This window comes from Nyctereutes procyonoides, unplaced genomic scaffold (genome assembly GCF_905146905.1).
Source record: "Nyctereutes procyonoides isolate TBG_1078 unplaced genomic scaffold, NYPRO_anot_genome, whole genome shotgun sequence".
NCBI classification, from domain to species: Eukaryota; Metazoa; Chordata; class Mammalia; order Carnivora; family Canidae; genus Nyctereutes; species Nyctereutes procyonoides.
Window position 1 is genome coordinate 49,189,132 of NW_026575049.1, and position 26,045 is coordinate 49,215,176.

Below are 26,045 nucleotides of genomic sequence, written 5' to 3' on the forward strand. Positions count from 1 at the left end.
GAGGTAAGAGTTTATTTCTCTACACTCTCACCAATATCTAGTAATGCCAGATTTTAATTTTGGCCCAGCCAGGATGTATAACGGGGGGCCTGCCATTATTATTTTAGTCTCTATTTCTCTGAATAACTGTAAGGTGGAAGATCCTGCTAGGGTTATTGGCTAACCGTATGTCCCCTGGGAAGAAACTATTCATATCCTTTGCTTATTTTTCTTCCTGACAGTCAGTCTTGTTCTTATTAACGGTAGGGGTTTTTGATAGATAGCGGACTACCAAATCCGAATGTTGCAAATATCTTCCCACAGTGTCTGTGGCTCGTCATTGTAATTTATTTATGGTGTCTTCTGCACAGTACCGCTTTTTAATAGGGTTATATTTGGTGTGCTTTTTGCATTCTGTTTTAATAAGTCTTTCCCTGTCTAAATGACAGAGTTATTTTCCTACTTCTTCTTAAAGTTGCAGTGTTTTGCTTTTTACACCTGGTCTAATTCTATTTTTTTCCCCCAGTTTAAACAACCTGTGGACCTGCGATTGCGTTGTGATCAGTCTATATTCTTATCCATTGATCCTCCTGTTTCAGATCACTGTTCTATTCTTTTGGGCCATCTGTCCGTCCCTGCACCCGTATGCATTGTTTTGATAGCTTAATCCATGAAACAAATCTTGGCATCTGATAGAGCACACTCTCATTCTTTATTTTTGTTAACTTTGTTGTTGCTGTTGCTGTTTTTGGCCATTTTTCTTCTGTGAATTTTAGAATCAACTTCTTAAATTCCATGAAAAACCTACGGGATTTGAATTGGAAATGTGCTGATTTTTTTTTGAATTATTGATCTTTTAAAAGGTTATGGATCTATTCAGGTTTTAATTTCTTCCTGAGCTAAATGTTTTTATGAAGTAAAACATTTGCCTAAAATAATACTCAGAGAGTATGTTCCTAATTGGCATCCTGGGGAACGTAGCAAAGGTTGTTTTCCGCAAAATAAATTTTTGACCAAAGCCTGAAGCTATCTTCAGCTTAGTATTTTGTGGCTTTTCTCTCTGTCTCTGTCTCTGTCTCTCTCTCTCTCTCTTTTTTTTTTTTTTTTGGCCTTTAATAAAATCAATATATTTACCAAAATGTAATGCTGAGTTCTAATAATAGGTATAAAAACATACCACTGCTTTCTAGATCAGGTAATTTTTTTTTTTTTTTTTACCCAGTAATGGACACTAACCAATTTTTGGGCTTTAGATGAGTACATTTGATTTTCTTACTGAAAGCTTTATCTTGAAATTTGCTAGCAGAATTACAGTTGCTCACAGAGTTCGTTTTTTCGGTTTCTCACTTTGTGATTCTGAGGTCAGCTCATGAAGATGTCACAGCACATTTGCATTGGGTAACTCTGGCTGGATGAGGAGAAAATAGCTTTCAAGGTCATCACCAGGGTTTATTCTTGACTCTGCTCCAGTTTCTCCAGGGACTACCAGATGCCTGATTTGATGATGCCCTGGGGTCAAGTGTTTGTCTAATAAGAAATGCAGTGAAGAAGATTGCCAGAGGCCCACGGAGAGCAGAGAGAGATGGTACCGCGGGGTGGCTGCCCAGGCCCCGAGGTCATGCTCCTGTTGGCTCACGGGGAGAGGTGCTCCGGGATGAGGAAGAGCAGTTGGAAGGCGAGTGTGGGAGGACTGGTGTTCCTTGAGTACCTCTGAGACCTTGGCTCCCCTCCGTAAATGTCCTCAGACTGCCAGATGGATCCGTTCTTCGGCCTATCTTTGCCCGCTGGGTGGCCCCAGCATTTCTGCCTGGGATCACGTTCACTTGGCCATTCTGGCAGAAGGTGCCAAACGGTGTCCTTCCATTTCACTTGGTGTTGTCTGTCCCTGGTCACGATCACGAGGTGTGTTCCAGCCCTTGCCAGAGCTTACTCCCTACCCAACGATGGGTGGTCGATCACTCTAAGCCAGAGCTCTTCAAACACGGTGGTGCTGTCTGGTACTCTGCTGGCTGCACCGCAGTTCCCAAGGAACAGACCGAAATGATGGGTATTCCAGCCTCCCCCAGTAGGACTGGGGACGGGTTCAGGGGTCTGTGGGTGCACCGGCTTCCTGGGTGACCGATAAGCAGTCAGGTATGAGGGAACAGCTTCGTGTAGACTGTTGTTTCCACCCCCAGCCATCTCTCCGATATGTTCATCTACCTTGTAAGTCTTTGGGCTTCCATTATTCCCCCTTAACCCTGACTCCCTCGCTGACACTCCGGGATATCTATGTATACCTAATCTCCACCCGTGGGCCACGCCTCCTTTGATTCCTGAAGGATAACTCTTTTGTCATAGGACTAAACTTTGATGTTAACCACAAGATTTTTGCTTTGCTGTCCTTAGGTTTAAAGGCCCTGCTATCACCAGGGCCAGGCTGGACCACACAGCATCCAACACATCCGGCAGCCCTGTGCCAGAGGCAGATGTAGCAGAGGCTGACTACTGTTGTGCAGTGCACAACCTACAGTCACCCACGGTGGGCTTCGTCTCCTACATCTCATTCCTTGAGTTTACATCATGCTGGATCAAAACACTATTAGAGTGGTTGTGGGGCTGTAAAATTTGACAGCCTCGGATAACCAAACTCTCCAAGAAACTGTAAATCTTAGGATGCCAGAGCTGGAAAGGACTTCAGAAATCGCCTCGTGCAATATTCCCATCACACAGATAAACAAACTGAAGCCCAGAAAAGGAAAGGGACTGTCCCAAGGGCTCACAATAAGGCAGAGATAAGCAGAAAAACCTGGGCCCCCAGCTCTGTGAGGGCGCTCATTTCATCACACCTGAGGCTCCTAGGCCTTGTGAAAGTTAACACCTTTCTGTGTGTGTAAGTGGCTTAACCACAGAAGCACACTGAAGTTTAAACCAATAAAACACCCTCCTTTTGCTGAAAGTATGCGAAAGGAGCATGAATTATAGCAGAATTTATTATAACATCCCCCCAGAACCCTTTAAGGGTTCCAATTAAGGGGACATTAAAAAAAACCCTCTATTTTACATTTAAATTGCTATGTTAAAATTTAGATTTACCAAACGTGAATTACGGTATAATTATTAGCATTACCCAAAAATGTAGTCACTTGTCAAAAGCACTCACCACAGGGCTTCTTTACATAGCATTTAATGTATATTTGAAATTGGGTATGATTGATGGGAAGTCCACTGACATGCAGCTTTCCAGGAACACGACTTAATTGTAGGAAAAATAAGAACACTGAAGGTGCCTTAAGTCATGCCACACGGTGCCAAGGTTCTATTAGACAGTTTCTACTTTCAAGGAGCTTATAAACAACACCAAACACAGTATAGTCAAATAACACTAAAGATTGCAGTATGGGATTAGGCTGGGTTAACACGCACACGCACATGCTAATTTCATGGAGAGGACATTCAAGCCTTTTTTGACATGAATGAGTGGTGATTGAGATAACACATTTCTTAAATAGTTGATAGCTCTGGGATAACCTTCGACCAGTTGCTCTCAGACTTTAGCAGCTGTGTTAGATTACCTGGAAGAGACTCCCTTCTGAGGCTCCTTCCTCTTCCCTGTCACTATGGGGTCCAGGCTAACGTCCATTTAACACTCAGGTGATCTCGATGGAACATACCTGGAGAATTTCAGGACCAGAAGGGACTTGCAAATCCACAGCCTTCCATCCATGTAATTTTGGAGAAGCTGAGACCAAGGCAAGCCAAAAGGCTTATGTAGGGGTTACATCTGATTACTGTCAGAGTCAAGACTGTATCCTCCGTTAGCCGATTCCCAATCAAGAGCACTTTTGATACACTTTTCAATTAGGATAGAACATCGTCTCTCTGCTCTTCCCTCCCTCTCTCCTTCCCGCTCCCTGAATGCCAGTTCCCATTCCTTCCTCTCCCTTGTCCTTGGACTGCCTCCCCTGGAATACCCAGTTGTGAGTCATGCCCCCAAAACATGGAACCCAAACATTTGTTCAATGTCACGGGCAGCTGCGGAGTCAGAAGCCACTGGAGTGGTCCATGCTGCTGCCCCTGCAGAGCCTCTCCTGGTTCTTAATTGCACCGCCACGCACCCTTTCCGCTAGTGCTTCTCAACACTGGCTGTACATTAGAATCCCCTGGTGAGCTTGAAAGAAATAGCATGCCAAGTTTTCACCCCCAGAGATGGTGATTCAGTCCTCTGGGTGGGCCCCAGGCACTGGCATCTTTCGGTACTCTCCAAGTGAGTCTCACGTGCAGCCAGGGTTGAGAGCTAGGGTCATGCAATATTAGTCCTAATTATTTTTGTACCTGTTAAACCTAATTTGCCAGTTGATGTGGGTGAAGCACAGAAGGGGGGAAGCTTTCAGGGAGGTGAATGGATTCACAAAAGCTGTTTTCCTAAGGCTTAGGAGCTGCACCCCCCTCCCCTGCGGTCTCATCTAGCGTCTGTGCCTATTAAAGAGAAATAAAGGAGACGTATTTAAATGCCTTTTTTTTTTTTTTTGTTATAGCTTCTTTGGGTTTTGGAATAAAACATCTTCTGACTGTGGAAATACCCTCATCACCCCTTGAAGGATAGGGAACGTCAGAACAAACACCTCTTTTGGGCCAGGAAGCTCCATCTGATTCACCAGTGATTCCTAATTTTGGCCCCAGGTGAAAATCACCCTCCCCTCCCCACCCCAGGGCATCCCCCCAGCAATTTAAATGGGAACCTCCGAGGGTAGGACAAGCCCTCTATCTTAAAGCTCCCTTTATCTTCCCAGAGAAAAAGGCTCTAGGGTCTCTTCCTGGGAAAAGATCTGAAGCAGCTGATTGTAAGGAGGGCTCCTGGGCTTCCAAAGTGGTTACCCCAAATGCCCATGGGAGAAACCAGCGACTTCAGGGAGGAAGGCAGGATGTCCAGCCCCCAGTCCTCTTCACTGGAGCCATGTGCCACCCGACAGTCCCCTTTCCAGAGCTGGGCTTACTTCTCTGCATAGCAGGTGCTTAGGGTGCCTGAGAATTCGGGGTTCTCCTGTTAAGTGATGCTCTTTTCCTTGTCCCTCTCACAGCCACAGGCTCTCTGATCCCTCCACTGCCAGTGTCCTTCTCCAGCACCCAACCCCTGCTCCCTAAGTTGCTCCTAGAAGCTGATTTCTGAGACTTGAGATGCAGAGCACCTGGCCTGTTCAGGAGCAAGGTCTCCAGCTCTCCCTCCCTGCGGCCCTGGGGGCTGCTGTTAGGAGGGTGGCTTAGATGGCAGACAGATCAAAGTCTCTTCTTTTTGGGAGCTATTTCCTGTCCCTCGTGTGTGGAATTCTCCAGTAATTCTGGTGATCTAGAATTCTGGTGATCTAGGGGACCAGAGATGTCCAGTGCAACCAGTGATGCTTGGAGTTCCCTCACTACTGGGCCCAGGGGCAGGAGCGTCACCTGGGAGCTTGTTAAAGATGCAGATTTTCAGGCTCCACCCAGGCCTCCTGAATGAAGTTGCTTGAGGCCCAGGTACCTGTACTTTACCACGCCTCTGGGGATTGAGTGTTTTTATTTTATACCCACTGGAATGGAAGCATTCTTATGGCTATTTTGTCTACCTGCAGATAATATCTAAACTCACACCTGCAATCTATACCTAGAAAGGACTGGCCTTGGGCAGAATTATGAGTTTGGACAAGTCCTCTTCACCTTTCCAAGCCTTTTTAAGGCTCACCTCTCACTTTGAAGGTGGGGGGGCCGTGGGGTGTACAGGCTCTTTGTATGGCCCCAGTGAAGGAAACAGTTCCCAACTCCTTCACACCCATGTCTCTGTGATCTTATTAGAGAGGGTCGGTGTATCCAAACCAAAGGAAGAGGACTGATAATTTCCTTATCACTAAAGCTCATCAGAGTTCAGAGTTTAAATGCTGGTTAGAAAATTTCTGAAGAAACAACAATTTCCTTGTGATCAAGTAATTCCTTATCAATACTGCACTTGGTATTTATTCTTTACCATAGAATAACCAAAGAGCAAATAATGAAATGTAATATGAGACTCCGAATATGATGGCAGTAACCCAGCATGATATCCTTGCATCGCTGTTCTGCTAGATTAAAAGACTAATTAAATTGGCCTAATATAAACATAAGCATGCATGAAAATAGGAAACATCCGTAGAGGGAGCGTATGAACTCAAGATACTTAGTCAAGGAGTGCTAAAGGAAAAAAGAAATGTGTAGAATTTATTTTTTTTTTTGAAAGGAAAATAACCCTCATTTGTATGTGCTATCATGAAAGGAATCTAATACATGGGAGCAATCACATATCAAAAGATGCATTTACTTGCTGCACGATTGTGGGTCCTTTAGGGGTTATGAAATTGTCTATAAACCGGGATGGATTTTGTCTTGTGACATTTTAATCACCCGGTGTGTGAAGAAGCAGCTCACAAATAGTTTGAGCTGTAAGCAGATGAGTTGCCATGTGTTTAATACCAGATTAATTCTCTTACTATTGTCAGTACTTTGGTGTTTCATTCATTGATGGTTGGAACTAAGCAATGGGCGTGTTAGAGGTGAGGTTGGGGAGACTTTGGAAGTCTGAAGGGCTGCTGCTTTTCCTAAAGTAATCCAGGCGAGGAGCTGAGGAAACAATTATGAACACCACATCGAGCGCTCAGAAGGTGTATAATTAAATGTTTAGTGAATAACTGTCAGACTGAATAGCTATGGTGGTTCAGAGAAGAGGAGATCCCAGTGGACTGCTCCAGGAAAGAAAGCTTTTGTGGAGGTTTTAGGTCTTACAGGATGGGAAAGCTTTAGATGGGGGAGAGGGGAGAGGGAACCCTGGCCTGGAAAGGAGGGCAGGGAGGAAAAGTGTGACTTGTGTGAGGAGCAGTCGGGATGGACCTCGTTAGGCTGGTAAGAGCAGGAGAAGAACAAAAGCTTTCAGGTTCAAGGTGGACCCAGAAGGTGAAGGGGACCTGCTTTGTGCCAGGTGGCCCAGCTCTCCCTGGACGAGTGTTTACAATCTCTCCTGCCTACCGAGTCCTCAGTTGGCAGGCTTCTTTAAATGCTGTCGCAGATGTTCTTTCTAAACTGTCCTCAGGGCGGTTCTCTGTACCTGTACTGACTCTTGACACAGGGCTGGGGATATGGTAGGTCCTCCCTAATTACTTTTTTTTCTCTTCTTAAAAATTTTTTTTTCCCAGAGAATATTTATGGACCGTCGAATTCCCCTGTTTTAGCATACATTTCTGCCAGTTTTCACAAATACGTGTAGTCCTGTAGCCACTACCACGATCAAGATAGAGAAGAGCTCCAACACCCCCAAATTCTCCCATTTATCTTTCCCTTTCACAGTGCACCACATTAAAGACGTGTGACATGCAGGGAGAAACCACTGATCCCTTTCCAGTGCCTACAGTTTTGTCTTTTCCAGAACATCACTTGGGTAGAATTGTACAGTATGTAGCCTTTTGAACTTGGCTTTTTCATTTAGCAGGGTGCGTTTGAGGGTTGTCTGTGTTGCTGATTGTATCAGGGATATGTTCCTCCTTGGTGCTGAGTAGACCTCTGTTGCGTGGATGTCCGCCAATTTGTTTATTCATCCCCCAGGTGAGGGACCTTTGGATTGTGTCCGGTGTTTGAGGACTACTGATAAAGCTGCTGGAGATATTCACATATAGATTTTTGCATGACTGTCCCTTTTTATGTGAGTAAATACCTGGAAATGAGATTTTTCGATTGTGTGTAGTAAGTGTGTATTTGATTTTATAAGAAACTGAACTGTTTCCCCAGGTGGTGAAACCGTTTTGTCTCCAGCAGTGTATGAAAATTCCAATTACTTTCCATCATCGTTAGCACTTGGTATTTCTCAAGTTTTATTTTCTTATCATTATTTTAATGTCATTCTAACAGGCATGTAGTGCTTTCAGCGTGGTTTTAATTTTTATCTTCCTAAAATGAATATTTGGCATCTTTTCATGTACTTAATTGCCATCCATGTATCTTTTGTGGTGTGGTGTCTTTCAAATCTTAGATTGTTTGTAGATGAATGGATCAAGAAGACATACACACAGTGGACTACTACTCAGCCATTAAAAAAAAAAAAAAAGCTTGCCATCTGCAACAACAAGAATAGAACCAGAGGGTATTATGCTAAGTGAAATAAATTAGAGTAGGACGATTATGTGATCTCACTCATATGGAATTTAAGAAACAAAACAGAGGATCATGGGGGAGGAGAGGAAAAAATAAGATGAAATCAGAGAGGGAGACAAACCATAAGAGACTCTTAATCATAGGAAACAAACTCTTAAGGGTCGCTGGAGGGGTGGGGCGATGGGGTAACTGGGTGATGAACAATAAGGAGGGCACGTGATGTAATGAGCACTGGGTGTTATACAAGACTGATGAGTCACGGACAGCTCCCTCTGAAACCCAGAATACATTATATGTTAATTGAATTAAAATCTTAGGACAATTTTTGTGGGGCTGTTTCCTTATTACCAAGTTTTGAGAATTCTTTATATATTCTAGCCCTGAGTGCTTTCCCATATATGCAATTTGCAGTTATTTTTATCCAGGTTGGTGACTTGCCTTTCCAGTCTCTTAACAATATCTTTGAACAGCAAATGTTACTAATTTTGATGTTCAATTTATCAGTCTTTGGTGAATTGTGCTTTTGGTGTCCTAATATTTACCTAACCCCAAGGCCTCAAAGATTTTTTCCTCTGTTTTCCTCCAGATATTTAATAGTTTTTACATTTTTTGTCTATCATCTGTTATTTTTGTTATAAGGAGTTATTTTTGTCTAAGGTGCAAGGTGCGAGTCTGTATTTCTTTGCATACAGATATCCAACTGTTCCAGCAGCGCTGTTTGTTGAAAGACTATAGTTTCTCCTTTGAACTGTCTACCTTTGTTGAACATCAACTGACCATTTATGTGTGGACTCCTGTCTGGACTCAGTTCTGTTCCCTTGTTCTGTTTTTGGTTGCAGTGTTGGGAGTGATGGTTTTTCTAGTTTTCCACATTCTCAGCTAGGGCCCTAACTTGTTTTGAATAAATAGGTGTAGCACTTATAGGTGATTCAGATAAGGTGGCTGTTGTGGTCTAGACAGTTCTTAAAATGTGGTCCCAGACCAGCAGCAATAGCTGCACCTGTGAACTTGCTAGAAATGAAATTCTCAGGCCCTCCCCACACCTTTCGAATTAGAAAGTCCAGGGATGGTGTCTAGCAGTGTGTGTTTAAAGAAGCCCTCCCAGGAATTCTGATGCATGCTGACCTTTGAGAAACATTGTTTTAAGGAGGTGAAGACCTCAGAATTTACATCATTTCGAAGAAAATGATAAGGATTATGTTAACAGGCTTAATCTAGGTTCTTCTGTGTCTAGGTTCTAATTCAGATATGATTAGACACTGTGGCCATGGCCTATCTGAAAGAGATTCTTTTTTCCCCTTCCAGCCTCGAAAACATTTTTCTGAGCTCCTGTGGCCATCACACTCCCAACAGGAAATGAGATTTCCCTTTAAGGAATAAGAGGGCATTTCTGATATCTAGAAAGGTTTCCAAGCAAGACATGAACTTCAAATAGAGCCAAGTCCGGGACCTAATGGGTATGCATTTCAGGTTAATAGGTTGGCAGTCAATGGGAAGTTCTTCGGCTCAGTGAGTGGCAAGTTTCAGGTCCTCCCCACCCAGAAATCCGATGGGGTTTTCCTGACTGCAAATAAGGAGGGGAGACTATTGTGCAAGCTTTTAAAGGGCCTCAGGCTTCCCGGGCTGCAAGAGGAAGATTGTGGCCCTACTCTTCCCCTGTTCCCGCAGGAGATGCAGGAAAAGCTGTCCTTTCAACAGATGGTTTGGAGCCGGCTGCTTGCCACAGAGGCCAGGGCAGTTCCAGAGTAAGGGAAGGGTGCCTTCTTCAACCCTGCAAGCCTTTTTTCCCCCCCTCAGGAAAATGCTTTAAAAGAGCAAAAGATACAACGTCATATCTTCATTGTAGCTCTACCTTCAACACACACAATATTTTAACCTCTCACTTTTAATTTCCAGTTGTAGATTTGAACTGGGCCTTTGTTAACAGCTGTGTTTGGAAAGAAAGGATAATTTTTATTTAAACAACCGAAAAAAAAAAAAAAACCCTAAAACCAAAACCTGGCAGGATTAAATTTCCGTGTTTGTAGCCTCAAGATTGAGGAAGGGACCACCCTGGGGAAGAGAATAGACTTTTTCTCTATGCTGGACACAGGATGGCTTGGATCAGGCCCGGGGAACACTTCGAGCTGAAACTTTCTTCCTTGCTTGGTTTGAGCAAATATAAACCTTCTGTTCCAGAAAGTTGTTGCCGGTGTGGTGATTATATGTGTTCCTGCATCATGCCTCACGTGACCACCTGCTTTTCAAAATTCTGTATGACACAACTGGAATCAGCACAAGTGGGTTGAAAGTGGGGGCTCTGGGTCCTTCTGCCAGTCCTTTGTGCTCCTCTCTGGCATGTGTATTGTGATAGGAAAGTGAGTTGTCTTTGTGAGTTTGCATATTCTGTTACTTTGGCAGCGGTCTGGTTTCCAAAACAACGTTCGGAACTTCTCATCAAACTCCATGTTCACTTGAAAGAAATTGGCCTCTCCCTTTCCAATCTGCTAATAATCTTTCACATAGTTTTTTTTTTTTCCATTTACAGCATTTGAGAAGGAAAGTTCATTAAAAAAAAAAAAACCAACAACCATGAACCACCTGTTAGAGAAATATGAACAGCATGCTCAAATTTTCTTGTTTTTCCCAGTTCCCATATGTGATGAAAAATGGCAAGGAGTGGGGAGATGTCCATTTCATGTCCTTTAATATGCGTGGTATGGAGGGGAAACCATGAACTTTGGGACCCAAGACCTAGGTACAAAATCAGGCTCTACCATGTAATAACCACATACCCTTGGGTGAGTCACTTAGATTTTCTCAGCCCCTCATTTGTAGAGTGTTAGCTAATAATACCAATCCTGAAGGATCCTTTTGAGAAGTTACTGTGCAGTAAATGGTATCTATTATTATTTTTTTAATTTGTTTTTCAATTCAGGTATAATTAACCACAGTGTTATATTAGTTTCAAGTGTGCAATATAATGAATGCTTCTACAATTCTATATACTACACGGTGCTCATCATGATTCTTAGACTTTCTCTTTTTACTGGATTTCATATTTTGCTTTAGATGTGCCAAGCACCCACCAGCCTTGGAGGTAAACTTTCCAAAACTGATCTCCTGCCGTCGTTCTGTGCAGATCCTACTATCATTCATGCCCCACAATGTCCTCCTTTCCCCACTTGACATCTCCCAGTAGCATCTGAGAGTCACATACTAAACTCATAAGGGCCCTCCTGGAGGACCTAAGTTTTAACAGGGTTCAAAGCCTCAAGCTTGGGGGATAAAGCTCACTCAGTACAGTTGAAAGCCACAAGGAGAATTTTGGTTTTTAGGACAGCAAGTAATATCTCTGAATTCCTGGCTTCCCAGAGGCAGGTCCTCGAAGCTCAGTTTTACAGAGACTCTGGGATCCGTATGATAGTGATCTGCTATAATGTGTCCTGTTAGCACTTATTCTTCTGCTCTCTCTATCCACAGGCAGGCTACTTGTGTAACACAAAGTATAGACACAGTACCTAGCACCTAGGAGGCCTGTGGTAAATACTGTTTGAGTGAATGAACAATTCTCACAGGTAAATATCCCTTTTAATGTTTACCCTACTTCGCTCCTACTTGGCTTTATTTATCTTTTACCTCTTGAATTAGATATCTATTGATGTGTAATAAATTACCACAAATTTAGCAGCTTGAGACAATAATGGACATGTGTTATCCCCTACAATTTCTAAGGGCCAGGGATTCAGGAGGAGCTTAGATAGGTCTGGCCCATGGTCTCTCATGAGGTTGCATGGGATGTTGGCCAAAGCTGTGTTCAGCTGAAGGCCCAGCTGAGGCTGGAGGATCTGCTTCCAACGTGGCCAACTCCCATGGCTCACAAATCAGTGTTGACTGCAGACAAGAGGCCTCCATTTTCCACCAAATGGATCCGGCCATATGGTTTCTTGGATGTCTTGTTGACATGGCAGCTGGCTTTCCTCAGAGTGAGTGATCCAAGAGAGAACAAGGTGGAAACTGCAATGTCTTTTATGATCTAGCCTCAGATAACACACTCTGCAAAACCTTTTTTGGTCATACAAGCCAGCAGATCATCTCTATTCATTGTAGGAGGGGGCTACATACTGATGTTAATCTCAGGAGGCAGGGATCACTGAGGTCCATCTTGGAGATTGCCCATCATACCTCTTATCCAGCCCTTTCTTATTTCTACCAGAAACTGACATTTTTTTAAAAAAAGATTTTATTCATGAGAGAGACACACAGAGGGAGAGAGAGAGAGGCAGAGACACAGGCGGAGGGAAAAGCAAGCTCCATGCAGGGAGCCCGATGTGGAACTCGATCCTGAGACTCCAGGATCACACCCTGGGCTGCAGGTGGCGCTAAACCGCTGAGCCACCCGGGCTGCCCACATTTCTTTTTACTTCTTCTAGATGCATCTCAGTTCTCTTCTGTTTGGCATCTCATCACCTAATAAGGGATAGCCAGACTCACTAGCATTGCAGGGATGTGGTGGAGATGTGCTTTGGCCAGGGGCAGTACTAAGCCATCACCACCAGTTCTTGACTCTTAAAACTGTATGATAGACCTTAACCTCAGCTTAACTCTTGCTGCAAAGTTTCAGCTACTGCTAAACCAGGACCCACTGGAAGAGCAGGCACATGCCTGCTTTGTAAGATTTCCAGATTAAGAAAGTGCCACCTTCCGCAAGTGAAGATGCAACTCTGGGGCTGCCCTGCAGTACTAAGGAATGGGACAGAGAGCTATGTTTGTAGGAGAGAGGTTGGACGACACTGAGCGGTAACCACTTCTTCCTCAGCGCTTTGGTGACCAAGACTATATTACGTTAAGAAGTTGCTGAGATTCAAGACAGAGCCTGTGGCCAATAATATCTGCCTCCAGACACAGATAACTTGCTTCCTTGGAAAATTTATTTTTTGTTTATTAAAGATTTTATTTATTCATGAGAGAGAGAGAGAGAGAGAGAGAGAGAGAGAGAGACCTAGGCAGACGCAGGACTCGATTCCAGGACCCTGAGATCACACCCTGAGCTGAAGGCAAACATTCAACCACAGAGGCCCCCAGGTACCCCTTTTACTTGGAGAATTTGATCTTCACTTGTACTTCATCAGCACGAAGACCTGAGCTGACTAGAGCTCCCTTCAGCATCTGTGGCCTCAAAATATTTTATGTTCAATAAACTGGGAAAAAGAACATACCCCCCACCTTCTTCTTTCTTCTTGGTGGTTTTTGTTTTCTCTGTATGGGAGTTTGTAGATAGGAGGCCCAAACTTCCATGAATGTCTCTGTTGTTTTGCAGAGTTATTAAAAAACCATGTTTTCCCCTCAAAATAGTGACTGTTGTTTCTCCAACATTCCTGTATCACTAGGGGAGACAGCTCGAGGGGAGACAGGAGTTTCCAAGGCCCTGAGAATCAGGAACTGAGCATTTGTTTTCCTGGGCTGCCGTGTCCCCTGGTTGGGGAGAGTGAGTACCCAGGAGCTGGGCTTGAGAGACGCACTGTGTGTGCATGTGTGAGTGTGTGTGTGTGTGTGTGTGTGTGTGTGTGAGAGAGAGAGGCGCAAGCACACAACTCGAAAGAGCATGGGTTGGATTATGGGATGTTTTCAGTTCATAAAGGCATTATTGCTTTGACCTGTTCCTCCCTCTCTTCATGTACAGAGTTTTGGTCACAGTCTCAATGGAACATGAAACTGATAGAACAAGTTGAAGCAGGTTTTCTGAAGGCAGGGGGGATCCAAGTTCTGCAAGAGCTAGGGCCGTTATAGCTGTTTCTCTAGAAAGGCTTGGGGCTTGTTCACCTGTGTTATGCTTCCTAAGAACGGTGCAGCCCCCAGCTCCCTGCCCTGGGCTCCCAGGAGGGAGGGTGGGAGGAAGGCGAGCTCACGTCTTGGTCAGCACGGTCCAAAGGACCAAAGAGGGTAGGGTGTACTAACAACACATCCGTCTACTTCCTGGGGAGGGAGGCATGAGCTTAATTTGGCCCATTATCAACCTGGACTTTGTGACTTCACAGCCGTCTTTCTTGCTCCTGCTCCTTCTCTTATCATTCTTTCACTGCCTTTTCTTGTCTCCTTTTCGTCTGGTAGTTCCCGAAACTCCTCCTCTCCCACGTAGTGTGATAAGACAGACGTACCTGACCCACTTCGTGGGAACCCTGTCCGGGGCTCCAGATCACTCCGGGACGGGACGTGGCTTCTCTCGTGAACTTTATGAGTGCTTAAAGCTGCCTTCCCAAGGCAGCTGGAGGAAAGCAGAGTTAGTTCCCTGTGGTATTCTTGGAGGCACTGTAGGCACCTTCGAGAAGCTCTGTGGTGCCCAGGATGCGGTAGTGAGGCACCACTTGGGCACTAGAATTTATGGTTTGTAGCTCGCTGTGCTTGAACCTTCCTGAGCTCTGCGTGCCGCGGACTGGATGACACTGAAGGGCTCGTATCAACAGCACTGGGTGGACGTGGGCTTTTCCATAGATGACCCCATAGCATTTTTGGCTTGGGTCCCTGTGGCAGAGGCGGCTTGTTACATATTTGGAAGAGGGATGCCAACCTCCACTTGGCACTGATCCCCAACCCCCACCGGCCCCACGATGACCAACTAGCACCTGGGCATGGACAGACGCCCTGCCTAGACTGCTGCCACCATTCTCCCACAGGCCTTTCTCACACAGTATCTTGGAAACACGGACAGTGGACAGCACCCAGCCTCATTGACATGAGCTCCGTGAGGGCTCAGGTGCCCAGGAATGCAGCGACAGCTCTGTTTCCTGTGATCTGAATCACAGGACCATCACTGGGCCCTGCGGGGACTCTCACCCCACCCTTGGCTGGTGCCCCACTTGGCTGATTTCCTAGGCTGGGAATGTTCTTTGAGTTTTTAGCAGGTCTGCCTGGAGGGTTTTGGTCTGTGGTTTCCTCCTGGCAAGTAGTGACTTTTCCTGGGTACCAGAGGCATGCAGTAAAGTAACCCCAATATTTTGAATGGATGGAGGAGGGAGAGAGGGAATGAATGAGTGAACGAATGAATGAATGCATGCAGCAGGGCAGGAGGCAAGCATATTTCCTGCTTAAGTGAAATCGCTGTTGTCCGGTGGTTCTCTGTGTTCACGAGTGTGCCCTGCATCACAACACAGAGTTGGGAGGTTGCCCGGCCCTTTCTCCCTGGGCCTCCCCCTCAGTGACCACCATCCCACTGACCATATCTCCCCTCACTTTATACTATGCCACTCTCCCTATCCTATCAGTGGCTGATTCTTTCATGTTTTCTTCCTACAAAGCACAAAGTAACTTAAGTTTTATTTTATTAAGTGGATAGAGTACAAGCTCTGCCATGAAGACAGACCAGCTCCTTCCGAAAGTGCAGAAGAGAAAGAAGAAAACAGTTTCTATTAAGTTTGAGATGCTAATCTTGAAATGCCTCCAGTGCTCTCCTGATTAGATTCCACACAGAATAAAACATGCAGACAACTGCAAGCCTCAGCCCTCAGACATCTCCGATTCTCCTTGTGTGACTCTCTGGGAAGACATAGATAGCGTGGAATAATCTCTCCTGGGGAATTAATTGCCGTTTCCTCTTTCCTGTTTTGAACAGGATTTTCTTTATTGTGTGAGTACAGCATGTAGAACGTATTCTTTGGCATCACATAAATATTTACTTCGTATTTAAAACTCCTGTCATGAAGAATTTATTTATTCTACTTGAAAATATAACCTATTTTCCTCATGGCAAATAAAAATAAAAGGCATGGCACTGAAAATAAAAGCATAGTTTTGAGGGGTTGGTTTTTTTTTTTTTTTTTTGGTTTTGTTTTCCTTCCATTTATCTTGCATTTTTTTTCATCAGAAAGTCCATAAAGTCAAGCCAGAGAACTATTGAGAGGGAAAAATTAACTCCCCAGAGATGGGGTGGCAAAGGTTCCATCTAGCTTCTATTAGGAGCTTCCCCGCCAAGCCATAGCCACCGTTGTCTGGAATATCATGGTAATTCTTTGCTTTGTTGGTGGAGACCTCTCAAGGACCAGGGAACAATAATTGAGAGAGTGGCCATTGCCCATCCCTTTGTGGTATGGAGTCTGTGCCCACAACAGTACCTGGCATCCAGTATCTACAGAGTAAATGTTTTTAGATGGACAGTTTATCATATACCCTTCAGAAATTTTCAGTGTGTATTTGAATATATTTATCCTCTTCTCTTTCTCATTTTATATACATACTATATACCCCTTTCTTCGTTTTCTTATTTATTTCTTGGGGGACTTAGCATATCTACTTTTTTAAAAACCACAGCATTAAATTCCATCCTGTGGGTGTATCATGAGCTAATCAGTCCCATTTCCAAGTCTCTAGATGAGAGCAGAGGTGGATGTGTGAAGAGGTGGGCGGGGAGAAACAGTCATTGACTTCCATACAGTCGGGTACAAATGGGGCCCAGGCTGTTCTCCCATCCTCAGGAGGCATGACTGAATGGGCCAGGGTGGGAGTTCCTGAACTGACATTTACTGTTTGTTAGCTGTATGACCTTCAACAAATTATTTAGATCTCTTGAAGGCTTGGTTTCTTTGAAGTCAAGAATAGTACCACTCCATGGTATTAGATGATGTATGTAAGTTGCTTACATATCTCGTGTATATGAAATAATACCTCACATGTATATGATAGCACCTCGTGGATATGTGATAGCTCCTCGTGGGTATGAAACAGCGCCTCATGTATATGTAATGGTACCTCATGTGCACAGAATAGTATTTCATAGATGTAAGGTACTTAGGATGGTACCCAGCACATGGCGGGGGCCCCATAAATTGTAGCTATTATTTTTCAGCTCCTGAAAAATCTCAGGTTTGACAGTTCCTTAGACCAAAAGACAAAACAAAATACCAGGGTGGATGAATTGCTTTGTGTTGTGAAATAACCTGCCTTTGAGGACTGGATTCATTCTTTGCTTGGGTTCTAAGAAAAGCCTTCCGAGGAGGTCCCCAGCCTTTTCTCAAACCAGTTCTGTTTCTTACTGCTTTTGTCCTCGAACTGAGTCAGTATTCCTTGCCCAACCCAATCTTCCTGGCAGCTTGCCAAGTATGAAGAAGGAGTCGTTTTTCTAAAGCCCCTAATGGATGGGGTGCGGAGAGAGAATGCTGACTCTCTTTTATTCACAGTGGCAGGTGTGGAACATCTGGAGGCAGCGCGGCCCCCGCAGGGTAAAGCAATTAGGGGGTGTCAATGCAGGTTTTGCAGGGCAGGGAGTGAGGCTGTTTCACTCCTCAGGTTGTGTTGGCACCAGGAAGAAAGAGAAAGGTGCGTACCAGCTTGGGGTTTAGGCGGAGCCATTGCATTACCCTCTCTTGATAGATAGAAAAGCAGAAGCCCAAAGAGATTAAATGAATTGGTCTAGGACATCAAGCAAGAGTGGGGCAAAGGCAACAGTTATCTGGTCTCCTAATGCCTAGTTCAGCCATACTGGCCGAAAAAGATCGAAAGAGAGAAGTCAGAAAAAAATAAAGACAACCCCACGGCATATTTGCTTGTGGCAAAGACCCCTGTGTGCCCTGAACGTGAAGGGTAGCTGCCTGTCCTGTGGTGAGGAATGACAGTGGTACCCAGAGGCTGCTGGGCATGCATACTGGTCGTCAGTCTGGTCCAGGCATCTGGGCCAGGGGGTTGGGCAGGATCGATCCTTGGGTTTGGCAGTTCTTGCTACACATACCGTGGAAGGAAGTGCTGGCATGCAGGAGTTCCTAAGTCGGGGCCTGCCAGGTCTTCTTAAAGAGAATCCTGAGAGTATGGAGGTTAAGGGTGTAGGCCCTTTCACGTAGGGGATGGTGTTCAGTCCTGGTAGGTCGGCTCCCTTATCGTGCAGGAGGAGATGAGGTGTGGGGAGGGAGGAGATGGCGCATCAGTGAGGCCTTCAGTGATCAGACTGGCCAGGGAAGGTTGGCATACGGTGTGGTGCCAGGAGCTGGCTCTCCCTGTGTCTGAGAGAGTTCCTCTGGCTGAAATGGGGAGGTCGGAGCCCAGGGGAGAGGAGCCAGATGAGGCTGCTTCACCAGAGTCATGACTCCAAGGTGTGGGCTCTTTCTGCTGCTTCCGCCACCTGCCTGCAACCTGCCGTAGATTCTTCTGAGCATCGGGGCTACTAGATACTCATTGTGTGAAAGGTCCCAGGAGCTTGAAGTTGACAGACTAATCGAACCAAGCAGGAAACATGCCTGGAATGTTGTTGGGGGCTGAGGTAACAGAGGATCTCACAGTTGCTCCAGAGGACATCCCTGCTTCATTTTATGCCCTCGTGAACTCTTGTCATTATATCTGACAGATCTTCATTTCCACAGAGAGTTTCACTAAAGTTACCCAGCTTTTAGTTGGTCTCTCCCTTCTGCTGCGTGGCAGGTGTACCCATAATACAAAGGATCTGGAACGGGCCAGATGGACCCTCTGAGAGGAAAGCCAGCCTGAGTTTCGCCTCTGAGAGCTGCTGCAAATGAAGGGTCACACCAGTGACAGCAGTGAGCATCCTTCGGTGTGGGCGTAGGGGGCAGGTCGGGGTAGCTCTTCCCTCAGTTCAGAAGCACTGGCAGCTGTGAAGCTGATGACATTTGGCCTGTCCCCCTCTCCACTGCAACGTCCAGTACCCTCTCCTCGCTCATGCCAAGTTAGCCTTCCACTTCCCCAGCTTAGAGAACCGCTTTTAAAAGTCACTAAAGAGCATCAGAGAACATTGTTTTCCATGTACGGACAATCCATAAACCCATCATCCTACAAGAGCATCGCGTGATTCTTTTATGTTACCTTCAATCTGCAAGTGTGTCTTACACAGTTTTGTGTTCTTGTGCGTTCTGTTTTTACCATCTCCTATCATTTCCCCATGTTCCTATGTGGTCTTAGCTCACCATTTTTAACTTGCTAGAAATGTAATATAATTGGTTAGACCCTTCTTTTTATGTTAGTCCAGTTACTTTGCTAAAACAGGTATGCAACGGGGGAACATATATCAGTTATAATTATATAGTTTTTAGTTTCTGTTTATTGATTTAGACAGAATCCCAAATTAAAGGATCTGACTCTTTTTTGTGATGTTTGCTCTTATAATACTGCTTCTGGAAATGTTATGTCCCATTGCATATGTATAATATGGATCATACCATTTTAAAATAAACTTTTCTTTATTGGGTAAGAAATGGTAAGTCGATGGTAAAAACCAGCTGTTCTTTGCATTTTAAAAATTCCTAATAAGAGTGAATATTTTATAATTCTCCTATAAATTTTACGTTCATGTCATTTACACAGTTATCTCGAGGGATCTTAATGGATATATTTGGATTTGTTGATACACAGACCTCAGTGGTATTCTTGGTATTTAACTTGAAACTAATCAGGGGGAAGGAGACAAATCCAGATTGTGGAACATTCCATAAGACAACATCCTAGGCTCTTCATAAATGTATCATAAAAAGGAAACAAGAAAGCTGTTCTAGACTGAGAAGGCTAAAGAGATATGGCAACTAAATGCAAAGCAGGGGCTCTAAGTAGCTTCTGAAAAAACTCAAAGCTACCACAACTGTAAAGGGCATTTGGGGACAGTTGGAGTAATTTGAATATGAACTTTATATTAGATAATATTATATCAATGTTACATTTCTTAACTCTGATAATTGTGGTTATGTAGGAGGAGAGCTTTGTTCTTAGGAGATGAAGGCTGATATACTTCAGGGTAAGGTGTCGCTGTGTGTGCAGCCCTCAAATGGTTTAGTCAAGCTACATATGTTTGTATCCTATCGTACATTATAAATAATATTATAACATGATCATGCTATAATATTAATTATATTATAATTATACTGTTATATTCATGATATAAATGTAATGATACATTAGCCTATATTATGTAAGTATAAAAATTATAGAAATTTTTCTTAATATGTTTAATATATACTGTGTTGATTTTTATATCCACACCTGTATACATTTATAAATCTGTCATATTCACACCATAGACTCACACATACATACATACGCATGATACATTACCCTACAGGAATAGGATTTTAATGGAGACCCTTGACAGCAGCAGGAAGTGCTGAAGGGATCGGTTTCTGCTGGTGACTCCAGGCCCAGGAGGGAGGTTCTGTGGGCCTGAGGGACCCTTGGCTCCCATGTCCTGAGAAATGGGGGATGGGAGTATTTTCACCAACTGGGGGCCCCATTCCCTTTCTCCTCTCACCTGTCCTGCTGCTTGGCACATGCAGGGCAGGGAGGTCCCCATGGGCAACATGAGGTTTACATGTGTTTCCTTCTCCTGTAGCCTTCTGTTTTCCTATATCTTTGATATAGAATCTCAAAAGGCAGTGTGTGTGTGCTCCAGGGCAGGAGACACAGAAAGGTTGGGGAAGTTCAGTCAGATAATCAGACCTGACTTATGGGAAGTTATTCTTGGCTCTCTGTCTAACCTGCTCCCAGGACCCACCCCTCACTGCTCACAGGTGGTAAGCAGCTTCTCTCCAGGTGTTGAGAGCACACTACCGAGAGCAAGCTTGCTTACTTCCTTCCTCCCTTCCTTCCTCCCTTTTTAACATTTATTTATTCACGAGAGACACAGAGAGAGGCAGAGACACAGGCAGACGGAGAAGCAGGCTCCCTGCAGGGACCTGATATGGGACTCAATCCCAGATCCTGGGATCATGACCTGAGCCAAAGGCAGACACTCAACCACTGAGCTACCCAGGTGCCCCCTGAGAGGTCTTTAAAAGTCAGCAAGTTAATTATTGGGTTGCTATATTTAACATATTAAAATAAATGGAGTTTAGACCTTTGATTTGATTTCTGGTCATTTCTGTAAAAAATTGAGAAAGAGACCCTCGGGGACACCTGTAACCCTGGTTCTAGCAGGGCTCCTTTGAGAAAACTAGATTGGACTCTTCAGCAGTTTATCTGAAAATACAACTTTCCAGGATCAAAATGACTAGTCAATTTGAAGGATTTGCAAACCAGATTGCACCTGAAATGCATGAGGGGTCTGGCTTACTGTTTAAATGTGATCCATGGTAATCTGGTGAAAGCAGTTGAATGTGCATCCTCTGGCCTTGGCAGCCTGGGCCTGGGGTTTTTGTAGATCAGCTTTGTAGCAGGTAAGGGATACTGGAGAGATGTATTTTTTTTAAATTACCATTTTTTTTCCTGCATCTAAAAATGGTAAAATATTCTGAATATAGTGAAAGGAGGGAGCAGAAATGAAAGTCACCTGTAATTGCACAATTGGATGTCCATGGCCAGATTTCTCTGTGTGTGCACATGTCTCTGTGTTAAAACAGAGCAAGGACACTTCCGTGAGGACCTGGTCGGCTGGGTTGTGGTCATTGGCTGCCTCAGGGTAGGAGGTAGGCTTTCCATATTCCATCTCTCTCCATGTCAGAGACATTTTGAAAAAATAAGCGCCAGTTAAAAAGGGGACTCAGGCAAGCTCGAGGAGGGGAAGCTGAGGGGCTGCGGGCAGACGCCCATCTGCGTCATCTGTCCTGAGGATCAGCAGCTCAGCCTTTTTGCTTGGAGGCTGCTTCCCCCCCCCCAAAAGCCAACACTGGGCATGTGCTCCCCATTCTTGCCTCTCCTCCTTGACCCTCCACCCCTACCTGCCTTGTCCATGCTGACAGACTGCCCTCAGATTCTACAGCTATTTTGGCTCACCCAGGTGCCCAAGGGCAGGGAACCATATTTCCAAAAAGGTCTAGGAGGAACCATGTTCCTTCCCCCCAAGACTGACACTGTCATGGTGGCATGTCGGGTGTCGGGGTTCTGGGGAGGTGCACCGGGTGTGGGTCGAGCCTTCCCAGTGCACTTTAAGCAGTGCCATGCAGGCCACCTTCCTGGGCCTGCAGTAGCTCTGGGAACCAGGCAGGAGAGCCAGGGCCTGCCTCCCCTGCCCTCCAGGAAGCCAGAGGCAGCTCAACTCTTACATTATGAGAGCCCCTCAGATGAGTGCTTTGAGGCCTTGCTGTCAGGAGAGTGAGCTGTCCCCCAAAGCATGTGGACAGTGTAATGTTGGCTTCTCCCTCCGCCCTCTGGGTTAGAATCTGGGTTCCACCACTTAGTAGCTGTGTTACCAGAGACAGGTTACATAAGCTCTCTAGCCTCAGTTTGCACATCTGTGAAGTGGGGATACATCAGTACCCTGCATGAAGGTTGTAAGGATTCAGTGGGCACCCGGCACAGACTAAGCCCTTGGGAAGCATTAGCCATCATTCTCATTGTGTTAGTCCGCATGGGCTGCCATAACAAAATAACTGATTTCAACAGCGGAAATTTCTTTCTCATAGTTTTGGAGGCTGAAAGTCTGAGATCAAGATGCCAACCATTAGATGAGGGCCCTCTTCCTGCCTTGTAGACACCAGCCTTCTCACTGGGTGCTCATAAGTTAGTGAGTGAGCTCAGATCGCTACTTCTTCCTATAAGAGCACTAACCCCATCCTGGGAACCCCACTGTCATGACCACTGTCACATTGGCAGGTAGTACATCAATATGTGAATGGGACCGGGTGGTGTGTGTGTGGGGGGACACATACGTTCATTCCATAGCAATCATTATTATTATTTCTGTTGTCGTTTATTAGCCCCCTTGCAGGGCTTTTCTAGGCCTGGGACAACCTCTGATGTGGAGGGAAGGAAGCAGTGGGGACAGTCCTTCCGTCTTCAGTGAGGTCTTAAAGTCCACAGTGGTGGCTCTTGAACCTTCTGGAAAACTACTTTCTCCGTGTTGTGTCTCCCTCTCCTTTTGGCCTCCAGGAAAAGGTTCCTGGTTGTCCTACTCAGGAAGGGGGGAAGGACGAACAGCCAGGTTTATTAGGCAGCTGCTTCTCTGAGCCAGGCAGCTGGGTGCAGACTCCTCGGCACCCTGTGATGTCAGCACTGCCATCCCCATTTACAGAGGGCCAGGCCCTCGGAGGCTCCGGGCAAGGCCACCCCGGCTGTGTAAGGCCACGCTGCTCAGAAGCTGCGATAAAATGTGAACCTTGAGCCTTCTGATCCCACACCCTTGCGATGTGCAGCCGGTCCTCAGGGCAATGGAGCAGCCACAGCTGGAGCAGGACTGGGACTGCGATGGCTTTGGCGGGTGCTGCCGCTGCGGGAAACAGAGGCACGATCGGAGCCTTCCTGCCTCGCAGGGTGCGCCCTGCTGGGTCCGAGGCTCAGACCCCGGAGTCCCTGAGCCAGGGAGCGCTGCCCCCGCGCCTCCCGCTCCGGGCGCCTGCGGTGGGGGGAGGCCTCTTTCAAGGTGTGCTCACTGACCTGTCGTCTTCCCTGCCCTTGTCCCCTTCCAGCCCCTAAAGACAATGAAGAGCGCGTGTTCAGGGAGCGCATGCGGCCCAGGAAGCGGCAGGGGGCCGTCAGGCGGAGGGTCCACCAGGTCAACGGCCACAAGTTCATGGCCACCTACCTTCGGCAGCCCACCTACTGCTCCCACTGCAGAGACTTTATCTGGTAAGACCCTGTCTCCCCGGAACCTCTGGTTACGCCTTCTCTGAGGTGAGAAGTTGGGGAAGAGTTGGAAGAGAATAGAAACTTCGTTTTTAAAGTGCTGATGTGCTTTATTTCTTCTCTATTTGATTGCAGAAGACTTTTCTGGAGGCTAAGGGAGTGTTTCGTCCTGGGGTTGGGGAGTGGGGATAAGTGGGAGGAATGGTGACTTTATACCTAGGATCATGTCATATATCATTGTTTAAGGGGTTACGATCTTATAACCAATAGTGGTATGTTGTGATGTATATGTTTTAAAAAAAGAATCTTTATATTTTAGAGACACAAGCTTAATCATTTAGAAATGAAATGGTGTGATGTTTGGGATTTTTTTTAAAAAAAATACTATATGGAAGGAGGGGAGAGGGGCTAGCAGTAGAGATGAAATAATAATCACCAATCATATATTAATCACTCTTAGAGCTGGGTGATGGATCTGCTACATTTATCTCTTTATTGTTGTACGCTCTGAATTTTTCCATTATAAAGCTTAAAAAAATACTTGACTTGCCAGTATCTGTAATTCAAAGCAGTTCTTAATAACTGTTATAACAGTGGTGCTACTAGGCTGCCCAGATTTCAGAGGAGTGAGAGAGCAGCTGGAGTGCTCAGGGAAGGCTCCCCGGAGGAGGTGGCATTTCTCCTTTCATGATGACTAGGATTTTGATAGGGAAAGACAGGTAGGTTGTAGGCCTTTTTGGGAGGTGGAGAAGGATAAGAAGCACTGGCTTTGGGTATTGGAGGGGGAATTTTAATGAATGCCTACCATGTGCCAGTTTCGTTCTTATGCACTGAAGATATCTAATTAAATCTTTCCAATATCCTACAAACTATGCATTATTAAAGCCATTCTGCTAACAATACTGAGACTCAGAAAACCAGACAAGTATGATGTCCTCCAGCTAGACAGTGATCAGAGACCCAGTTCCACCCCTGGTGAGCCCAACTGAAAGCTTTTCCTGACCTCCCACCAGCCTTTCTGGCAACCTCTCTGAGCTCTTGAAGTTGGCACTTGGATCCCGTGGGGAAGAATGAGTGAGGCCAACCTGCAGCACAAACAAACCAAACCAGGGAACATTTGAATCAGTCTTTGAATTCCCAAGGTGTCTAGGAGTGGCTTGTCTTGTCCTCGTGCTTTTCCAGAACTAGTCACCGAGGTTGGTATGGACATTGGAGGCGATGTGGCTCAGAATACACTCAACCTGACTGAAGCAGAAATAATGCCCCATTCCCACCACAGATACATTTCACCCCTCCTCCCCCCGGGGCCGCTTTACCCTCTGGCCTACATATTCGGTAGTTTGGTCATGAGTTGTGTGTTTGGAGGGAGTAGGTTGTGAAAGCTGAGATTTATGGATTCAGGTCTCCTCTAAGCCCATGGTGAATTCCACCAGGTTCTAGGTTTCCCGAGGCGTAGCCTCTGATGACGTCTGGCTGCTGCTGCTGGACTGAAAATTGCAGATTGTCCCCTGGCCAGTTGGTCATGGTGCTGAGGACAGGGCCCAGGCCAGGCTGGTTGGGTGTTCTGTGTCTATACTGACCCTAACCCTGCCCCAGGGAAGCCTACGTCTGCCCTGGAGGGAACCTCGAGCATTGGTCTTGATCAAACAGTATATTGAACCCCTAATCCTGGCCACAGACTGACCGAGGACCCTTGACTGCTCCTGAAACGCCCAGGGAATGTGCCTATAAGCCGTAGTCCTCCGACATGATTACCCACAAGGAAGGATACATTCGACTAACCAGGACCTGCCTTGAGCAAGCAGAGTCTTCGTGGTTTTCTAGAACACTATAATGGCCCCACTGGAATGGCTGTTTGTCTAGGAAACCAAGCCCTGACACTGACCAAAACTTGTACCCATTCTAAGCACTGGGTCTACCTTCTGTTGCCTCTGAAGGAGTCATTTTTTTCCATGATTTTATTTATTTACTTGGAGTGAGAGAGAGAACACAAGTGGAGGGGAGGGGCAGAGGCAGAAGCAGACTCCCTGCTGAGCAGGAAGCCTGCCACAGGGCTCCATGCCAGGACCCTGGGATCATGACCTGAGCCAAAGGCAGAGGCTCAACTGACTGAGCTACCCCGGTGCCCTGAAGGACGCTGGATTCCACAATGCTTGGTGCATTGTGGGTGGTGGCCAGAATGGGGTGACTGTGTGGTTTTTGACCTACTAAAACTTATTAAAAGGTTGTATTCTTCTTTGCAGGGGTGTCATAGGAAAGCAGGGATACCAATGTCAAGGTAAGAGGCATTGTATGAACCTAATCCTTGGGGGCCCACAGGTCTGTCCAGATCAGTGACACTCCTAGGAAGCATGTGCTGGGTTTGATGACATTTAGAGGCTCTCAACAGTTTGCATGCTTCTGTTCCCTCTCCGAGAAGCAAGACCCTGCTTTTCTGTGTCCCTGCCTGGCCATGGCTCCCTTATTCCTCTGTGGGAGCA

The 26,045-nt window shown here is 45.7% G+C and overlaps 1 protein-coding gene across 2 annotated transcripts in view; it reads left to right on the forward strand.

Moving 5' to 3' along the window:
• Positions 1-26,045, forward strand: part of PRKCE (protein kinase C epsilon) — a 560,172-nt gene that overhangs the window by 283,909 nt on the left and 250,218 nt on the right. For both annotated transcript variants that reach the window (XM_055328672.1, XM_055328671.1), the window contains exons 3-4: positions 23,409-23,568; positions 25,809-25,843. In XM_055328672.1, coding sequence (XP_055184647.1) covers positions 23,409-23,568; positions 25,809-25,843 — 195 coding nt within the window. The remainder of the gene's footprint in view (positions 1-23,408; positions 23,569-25,808; positions 25,844-26,045) is intronic.